At 33.3% G+C, this 9,629-nt stretch overlaps 1 protein-coding gene across 2 annotated transcripts; it reads right to left on the minus strand.

The window, feature by feature from the left end:
• Positions 1-6,012: 6,012 nt before the first annotated feature.
• Positions 6,013-9,115, minus strand: LOC122317402. Of its 2 annotated transcripts, XM_043134484.1 has the most exons (3): positions 8,722-9,115; positions 6,912-7,401; positions 6,013-6,788 (listed from the first exon to the last, which is right to left on the minus strand). In XM_043134484.1, exons 1-3 carry the CDS (start codon positions 8,995-8,997, stop codon positions 6,310-6,312), a joined length of 1,245 nt encoding a protein of 414 aa, XP_042990418.1. In that variant the 5' UTR covers positions 8,998-9,115; the 3' UTR covers positions 6,013-6,309. The 2 variants fall into 2 exon arrangements, with proteins under 2 accessions (XP_042990418.1, XP_042990417.1); XM_043134483.1 differs by having other exon boundaries at positions 6,013-7,401; positions 8,722-9,113.
• Between the last annotated feature and the right edge of the window lie 514 nt (positions 9,116-9,629).

Below are 9,629 nucleotides of genomic sequence, written 5' to 3' on the forward strand. Positions count from 1 at the left end.
GATTGATCTTCTTTTTGGAGACTATTATATGAGGAGTAAAATCTTAGTCTTGAGGATTTATGTGAACATTAGGAACAAATCATTTAGAGTTAGAATAAGTGATAACTCATGATGGATAGAAGAGTTATGACAATCATAAGAGAGAAAGTCTCAAGTTTAAGTTATTAATTGGTCAGTTATCGAAGTACCATCTAGGAAGAGGATTGATTGTTGCGATTATAAAGAAGTAAGTTAGTTCTAGACCAGTAGAACTCCTTGAGGTTTTTATTAACTTGAAGATTACTGAGAGTTTGGATATGCATGATTAAATGCATATTTATATGAGTCATTGGATCATGTCATATATATGAAAATCCCTGAAAGAAATAAAATGAAGCACATAAAACATCTACCAGAAGATAGAAATACAAATATGAATATTTGTAAAGTTTTATTTTATTATCTCGAAGCAAAATTACAGAAATTTGAGACTCTTTGCCTCAATCTTTAAACACTCTTACTCTTCAAAAATCTGCATGTCTTTCCTATCTAAATGAGTAGCCACTCAAAAAGAAGATTTAAGTAAGGATTTTAAATCTCTGTTATCTCGCTTTAGTGCTCCTATCTTCATATTAGACTCTAGAAGAAACCGTTGAAGGATAGCAATATTCTCGTGGAGTTTGTCAACCCCACCAGTCCTGGATGGTAGTCGCTGAGAATATGCGACAATGGCTGATGAGTATCCGGTACCGAGACTCACAAACTCGTAGATAAGTTCATTATCTGACTTATTAGTCAGATCATTATTGGATTGCATTATAGCACCTACTGAAGAAGCAGAAACAACTAGTGAACGAGGCGCAGAATACCTCATGTATTGGTAATGAGAAGATTGATGAGCCATTGCAAAGTGAGAAAACAGAAAGAGATTGCAGAGTAAGAGTGCAGACTAATTTCAGAAAAGTGAAGAAGATGAGATGCGAAAGAAGATGAACTGAATAATTCTTTTATAGAGAAAATTATGACGAATCATTTCTCGTGAAGTATTTCTCTACAAGAGACAAGAGTAATGTAGTATCATAGCTGCGGTGCCTGACAACTACAGAAGAACAAAGTAGTGTCATAGCTATGAGGTGCCTGACAACTACAGAAGAACAATGTAGTATCATAACTGCGGCGCCTGACAAGTACGGAAGAGCAAAGTAGTGTCATAGCTATGCGGCCCCCTGACAACTACAGAAGACCTATAAAAATCATGCGGATCAGAGTTGTCTGGTCTAAAACAGAGGGCCACCGATTTTGTTAAAAAAAAAAAACAATGGAGAGATAGAGAGAGAGGTTAACGGCTTAATTTTGATGAATTCTCTACTAACTATGGTATTTACAAGAACAATTAAAGTATATCGCCTATGTTTTTCTAAAGAAGAGTTTTGGAAGATTATTTACTTGAAATTTTAGGTTTGGAGAGTATGTAGATACAACTTGGCCAACTTTGTGGAAAAAAGTATAATATAATTGTTGGTTAAAGTAAGAGAGTTAAAAAAAAATGACATAATCTCAAAGGTATACGGGTTAGACAGCAAGCTGGTAAGCAACAACTATTTCTTAACTTGTTATTTCTTACTTACTTCGATTTCGAGGACGAAATCTTTTTTTTAGGATGGGAGATTGTAACATCCCGTTAGAAATTCAATTGTGGAATTTCTATTGACTTTAGGAACCTCGTGAAGACTCTATAAACTTTCACGAATCCATTAATCATATAAATTTTAGTCTAACTACATAGTTAGTGTTATTACTCATTATGGTATCAGAATTATATTTTTGATTATTGGAGATAGTTAGAAGTGCCTAAATGTATTATGGTTTGTGCCATTAGACTCAGAGGGTTATTTAAGGTCTTATGGCGCAATAACACTTTTTCATATTTTCGGACGAAACGTCTGTTCAAAATTGTGGATATTATTGGATAAAAATATCTTGAGCTAATTTTTGTGGATATTATTGGATAAAAATATCTTAAGCTAATTTTGTGGATATTATTGGATAAAAATATTTTAATTTCATAGATATTATTGGGTAAAAATATCTTGAGTTGATTTTTGTAGATATTATTAGGTAAGTGAGTCCTACACTCCACTCTCATTTTGGGTAAGAGAGTGCTATACTTAACTCTCACTTCGGGTAAGAGAGTCCTACACTTAACTCTCACTCCAGCCTCATCTCTTCCATATCTCATCCATAAGTATCTCCAACCACCCCTCCCCATGAAATTATCTTCATTTATACTTTCCATTAAAAGAATATCAAACACTCTCTCTCGGACAGCTTTTAGGAGTTCTTTTGCACGCCCATTTCGAAGCTTTTGTAAGTGTTTTATCATAAAGGCTCCTTCATATAAGTTGTTCCTTTTTTAGTCTAGTTTACGTGGATATCTTATTTGTCCCATTTTAAAATCATTTGGTCAGTCAAATATTATGTAAACTATAGAAAGGTCATTCTGGAAGATAAACTGGAGAATATGTTATAGTTTGGAGTTTTTGACCAAGCTCATGGATAGATATTGGTCCGAAATTTTTATGGGGTATTGTTAACATGTATATATGACTATTGGTTGAGGATTTTTGCATGATTAAAGGTTTTGATGAAAGATTTTCTTAGATTTAGAAACTTAGAAACTGGAAGAGGAAAAACAGTTTCTGTTTTGAGAAAGTTTAACTCTTTGGTGGTCTAAACCTATTCCAGTGACTTTGATAATTTTATTGGAGGATCCTAAGCATCTTATATACATGTTATATTATTATTTTGAAGATATTTGATATTAGTTTCAAAGATATGAAATTTTATGCAAAGAGATATTCAAATAAGCCAAAGTGTGGATGTTCTTGGCTAAATTTATGTTTTGGTTAATTTTTAACCATGTGATCTTGAATTAGAAGCTTATATATGTTTTAAGACATCTTTTTAAACCATGTGATAGTTTGATTTGAAGATCACATATTAATAAGTCATAGATCAAAAGGTTGATCAAAACAAGTTGGAAACAAAAATCAATGGAAATAGCATATGGGAATTTCGGCCCTATGGAGTTTTAATAGTTGTGATTAGTTTTAAATTTTTCTAAATTGATATTTGAGTTGAGGATAAAATTTACATGAGACATGTAAAATTTGGTGACTTTTGGAGTTAGAATGCAAAATCCTTAAGTTATGGGTAAAACGGTCATTTTCCTACATGTAGAGAGTAAAATGGAAATTTTACTCTTTAAGTTAGTATTTTCCATATTTCAAGTTATTAGTGATTTAGTACTAACTTTTAGAATCACTAATTACAGTTCCTAGTGATCGCGCTTGAGGTTTTATAAGAAACGCGGAGATCGAGGTAAGTTAGCTTTTAACTTACTAGCAGTCTACTATGTATGAAGTAAAGAAACTATAGTGTATGTATGTGTATTATAATATATGTCATGCCATGCCAAGTCATCACGTAATTGTTTGTTATACAGAATTCATTTTGTCATCAGTTTTTATCTGTTACATAATATATTCTGTCATGTATTGCTGTACATTACAAGTACATCATGCTAAGTATGCCATCTATTACATGTATGTCAAGTCATGTAATATTCACTGTTGAAAGTATGTCATGTTAAATATGTTGTCTATTATATGTTATGCCATGTTACGAAATATTTCTATCTCAAGTTGGTCGTGTATTTCAAGTTATATTCAAGTCACGTTATGTTACGTCAGGGTTTCAGTCCTTTCGTATTCCAGTCACGTTTCATCTTGATTACTTATGTATGGGGTCACAGCAATTGTGATGCATACATTACGTGAGACACAACAATTGTGACACGTAGAATACATGAGGCTACAACAACTGTGAAGTATGTATTTAAGCAATTAAAGAATAAGTTTCCGTAAAATACATGGGGCCACAACAACTGTGGAGTATGTATTTACACGTAGAATACATGGGGCTACAACAACTGTGGAGTATGTATTTTTCATGTTAAGTCAAGTTTGTGTAGAATACATGGGGCCACAACAACTGTGGAGTATGTATTTACACGTAGAATACATGGAGCCACAACAACTGTGGAGTATGTATTTTTCATGTTAAGTCAAGTTTCAGAACAAGTTCATGATAAGTCAAGTTTCATATCACGTTCATGTTAAGTCAAGTTTCAGAACAAGTTCATGATAAGTTAAGTTTCATATCATGTTCATGTTAATTCAACTTTCAGAGCAAGTTCATGTTAAGTCAAGTTTCAGATCAAGTTCATGTCAAATCAAGTTCAGTTCATGTTTCAATTTAAGTTATGTCAATTATGCTATGTTGTATGCCAAGTTATGCTTTAATTACTTATGAATGTGATTATGCATTTATGCTTTTACTGTCGTCCATGCATCATTAGCTTGTGTGGAAGTTTTTTTGTTAACATACTGAGATTTGTAATCAAATCTCACTTTGGTAGTTCCAACTACCATTCCCCCCGAATGGTAAATCTTGTTACAGGACCTGAAGGAGAATCAGGAGCTGATCAATTAGACACAGTTGACTAAGCGACGGTGCGACATCAATATTAATATAATAATTAACGTAAATTACTACTTGTACGATTAAGTTACATCTCTAGTACTTTTTGAATCATAACCATTTTGGACTAGTGTTGTGATCTTAGTTGTTCAATGAGTTTTTATGTATGAAGTATGTTTTAAGTATTTGGGATATTTTCAATTTCGTGCATAGTATTGCTAAAGAAAAAATTTATCCGCTGTGAATATTGCATATTGTTAGATGCATGTTAAGAACATTACATTTTATATGTCATGAACGGGGACAGGTAACTTTGTGTTGTATGTCTCGATGCTTTAAATGTCCGTCCGATTCCAAACGAAATTTGGGGGCGTCACGCTGACAGCCTAAACTACCAACTTTTAGTAATTTGTTATTACAAGTGAGATTGATACGAAGGGTGTAGGTAAAGGATAATTCTGCTAATAATGAAATTCATATGATCTTGATACATTGATGGTAGAACTAACAAATGTGGCTAATCAAAATTATTATGATTAACTAGTAATTATGCACTGCAGATTCCTGATCCTGATAAAATTAAGGTAAATCTTGTAATTAAGTCTGTTAGAAATCTTTTAAATAACCAAAGGTATTCAATATCTTTTCTTGCCTAAAATATCTAATATGATTAATATAACATATTAATTAACATATGGTCAGTGTAATTGTAAAATATGAAAAAAAAATATTATTATATTATTATTTTGATGAATCCAATAACTAATTTAATGTGGATTATAGTCGAGGTTTTAGACTTATAGAAAATATATACTTTTCATCAAATTTTAAAAATGACTTTGATGAAACCAATGACAATGCTCTTAGTTACAAGTACTATACCTCCATGATACGAAAATCACCAACTTCAAAAGACAACTTTGAAGTTTCTTCTTAGAGTTTCTCTTTACAAAATTGAGCATTTGATAAAAATTATCTGAGAAATTTGTAGGAAAAAAAATCTTCTATATATATATATATATATATATTTTTTTTTTGATAAGTTAAAAATAATAAATAAATAAATGTTATATGTAAAGATTTTGAAACGACATTCAAGAAAATTCTAGTCGTCTAACTGGGTAACCAACAACAAACATATTGAAAAGACATGCATCTTAACTACATTTAGCTACCATTTTGATAATGAGTTAAGATAAAATGAATTAAGATAAAAGTTAAATAAAATATTATTATAATATTTTTTTTAATATTTTTATTATTGAGATTTAAAAAAAAATTAATGATTAAATAAAATAAGTTGAGCTCAACTTTGAGTTACCATTTGGATAGTAAGTTTATATGAGATAAGTTGAGATGAAATTTGAAAATAAATTAAATATAATTAGAATAGTATTTTTTAATATTATTATTGTTTTGAAGTTTGAAAAAATTGAATCATTTATAATATTCTAGGTAAAAATTTGATAAAATCATAATAATAAGATGAAATGAAATAAAACATTTCTTGTATTCAAACGGAGCATCATCCAAATGGAGCCTTAGAATTGAAGTATGCAGTTGGCCCAGTGAATCTTTCACCAAATGCTCCTGAGCAGCGGCTACAACTTGGTCGATATCGTCTGCATCACCTTCAACATGGGCAATCACGATTTAAAAAAGAAAAAAAAACTCTCAGCCCTTTAACAATATTAAGAAGCATTTTGGGTAAAATATTTCTCTGCTTCAAGGATAGGCACGAAAGAGGGCTTATAAAAAATGTCATTCGGATTAAATTCAAGGAACTAGTTATCTATTAGATTGCAAACCACTGCCACCATAGTATTGCTTCGTGGTTTCACGGGAGAATTCTGCAAATGTCATCCCATCCTTTAACCGCGATGATAATGGTGGAAGTATTTTTTGAATTTCTTGATTTATTTGGTTTTGGTCCTTGATCGAAAGATTTCTTTCCTCCTCTGATACTTCCTTCACAGGATAATCTGCGATGGAGAAAGTCTTATTCCATGCAGGCTGCAAGAACACAACAAAGGCTTGTCTGCTCAAACTTTCAAACTTTGCAGCTCTAGAGACGGAGTGAAGGGCTGCGCGAAGCTTCCCTTTTGATATGATATCAGCCGATTCACCCACCTGAATGATAAAACTTTCAGCAGAGACCTTCACCATGCAGACATTATTTTTGTTGGGATAGAAAATTTGCAAGTATGTGTGGCCACTAGGAGAAGGACACTCTTCATCACAGCACACTGAAAATAAATCATTTGGCTCTGTTGCTTGTGGAAAAGATGAGGAAATAAAAAGGGGAGCGGTCAGAACAGTGAAGATACTATAGTCATAATGCCATTGTTGCCACAGATTGGAATGAATTCCAGAGGAATCAATTTCATTACCATTTTTATCCAAGTTAGGGTCTTCCAATAGTCCATGTCGATACCTTACGCAATTTTTTTCATCCCTTCTACCATTTGCCAGTCTTTTTGCTGTTTTCTTGTTCCTTGCTTCATTTAAAATAATGTTGTCTAGAGCTGAGTGATAGTGTATAAGACGCCCTTTTGCTACACAGGAATCCAATAAGCTCTGCTCGAGCTCTTGCTCACCAATGGCCCTATCACATATTTGTGCAATGCGGAGCCCTAGATCCATCATGATAAATCCAAGCTTTCTGAAAGTGTTTCCAAGATTTTGAAATTCAATATCCTGACTTTCTCTTGTGATATCAACTTCTAGATGATCTTGTTCCGGATTTACTAAGGAATCTACTCTATGGCTCAGTTCACTTTGAACAGATTCCAGCCATTGTGCATATCTCAGTTGCATGGCAAAAGAGGAGACACTTCTATCTGGGTTCTTCAAAGGAACATCACTCCCCAAGTTGTGCTCCTGACCAAATTACAATTTGACTTTGAGAGATTCTTTCTATAAAGTAATTCCTTTTGAACAGAACTTTCATCTTCCTACTGAGAGAAATTACAAGGTTGGCGGGAAGAAAGTGCCTGGTAAACACAATATAGTGCTAGTTCTGACAAATAACCAACCAAAAGAACCATAAAAGCTCACAAAAACTGAATCTCATTCCTGATAGTAAAAGTTTGGAAACTTATGTGGCACGCCAATTAAGATCTTGCTAAGCTTAGACTCAAAATTTACAGCCTCAATTTAATGGACTAGAAGATTATAATTGACTTCATGTAAATAAATCCACGAATTTTGGAATGCCTGGTAAACACAATTTCATTATTCAAGACCAAAAGTAAAGAATACAATCCACAAAACATCCTTTATTTCCCATTAATGACATCCATATACCTATCATATCAAAAACATACACACAAAAACCTAACTACTTTTATACAAGGTGTGCATGATACAAAGCAATGAACTTAGCCAACAACCTAGGGAACCAAAATTTAGAACATTTGAAGCAGCACTGCCGACTTCCCAAACGATACTAGCTACTCACCGACAAAGTACTTCTTTCGAAGTTGGATTAAGAACCAGCATTGCGAACATTCAAACACAACACAACAGGTCCATTTCTCACCATCCAATTACTAGAGCATTATAGTTTCATAGTGCATCAGCATTGAAGTTTCATAAAAAGTTGTCAGAACATGTATAACTAAGAACCAACATAGCGAAAGAATTAATAGACCAAAGCCCTCGGAAATCATTTAATTGATGGGTGTTCCAAATGGACTAAATGTTCAATTTTTATTTTCCTCCGAACACCAAAAATGAAACTCATAAATGGCTTCTTGGCTCATGCGACTTTAGGTAAACTATCTTACAAGCATAGTTCTGAACAATGTTCTCAGCGCCATTTCCCAACCCTATATTCCTGGAGTTTACCAAACTTTATTTTCCTAAAAGTATAATTTCTGCGGTTTTTCCTTCTATGAAACGATACACTCGATTGACTTAGCGGTATAGGCAACGAAAAACAAAAATTCAAAAGTTAAACTCAACTTTTTATCTCCGCCATTTCTCAGCGGCAAAACACATGTAGACTTAATTTTAAAGGAAAAAAGCCCCCGTGGATTAGCTGAGTGACCTCATAAGAATTAGAATTACGAGTCAGGTTTGAAATGAAAGTTATTACTTGTAGGGAAAAATGCCGATACATATTGTATTGAAATTTACCATTCGGCACACACATACAAAAAAGATAAATAAAAAAGAATAAAGAAGGCGGAAAATGACCTTGAGAATGCGTTTACGTTCGTCGGGGTTGAGAAGCGCGAGCCTGCGTGCGAGAGGCAGAAGTTCCCGACGGAGCGTGGAGGCGTCGAGGACCCCACGGATCGATAGCAGGCCAGGACCCGCGGGCCCTAGTGCTTCCATTATGCCTCTGCTTATTAATTTCAGCCTATCGGTTTCTTCAAACAAAGAAGAAGAAGAAGAGGAGATTGTTGATGATAGAAGCATAAGATCTGAATATTGGATCTCGTACAGTTCCAGCACCTCTGCTTCTTCCATCGCTCTATCTCTCTCTCTGGCCGGGACTTGCAGAGACGATGACGACGAGCGAGGAGAGAACTAGGGTTTGGACCGACTACAGGCCCAATATGGGACCTGCGATATGGACCTTATTATGCAAGCCTCCAGAGTTTTGGGTGACTTGCAAGCCCATTTATTTTTTAACTTTTAAAAATGGCTTATCAGTTTCTAATTGTTAATTTTATTTAGGCATAGAAACTGATTTATTGGAAATTTTCGCCAAATCATCTATAAAAACAATAATTTTTATGAGGAATGCATAAAGTCGTAGAGTGTATAAGTATCGTGTAATATTTTTTAAAAAGAGTGAAATTTACTATTAAAAAATTAGTTCTTTTTAATATGGATCTCATATTTACTCATTTTTTTCAAATAGATTGCGACGCTTACGATTGTACATTCCATGGCTACAAATATCATTTCTCAATTTTTATTGAGCATGTGATACCCACAATATTTTTTTTAGACTCTAAGGACTTGTTTGGGAAGTGAGATGATCTCATCTCAAAACTTTTTATAATTGTTTTTCCAGATATCACTAAAACACAAATATTTTTCAATTTTAAATTTTTAACTTTTTCATCTAATCATTATAAATTTTTTAAACTTTC

The sequence above is a fragment of the Carya illinoinensis genome, chromosome 7, assembly GCF_018687715.1.
Source record: "Carya illinoinensis cultivar Pawnee chromosome 7, C.illinoinensisPawnee_v1, whole genome shotgun sequence".
Classification (NCBI taxonomy): domain Eukaryota; kingdom Viridiplantae; phylum Streptophyta; class Magnoliopsida; order Fagales; family Juglandaceae; genus Carya; species Carya illinoinensis.

What these genes read in the sequence shown, in the direction of transcription:
- LOC122317402 (XM_043134483.1), bottom strand. Translation starts at nt 8,997, where the DNA reads ATGGAAGAAGCAGAGGTGCTGGAACTGTACGAGATCCAATATTCAGAT. An exon ending in AACGTAAACGCATTCTCAAG is followed by an intron (nt 7,402 to 8,721) that starts GTCATTTTCCGC and finishes TAATTTGGTCAG; the next exon opens with GAGCACAACTTGGGGAGTGA.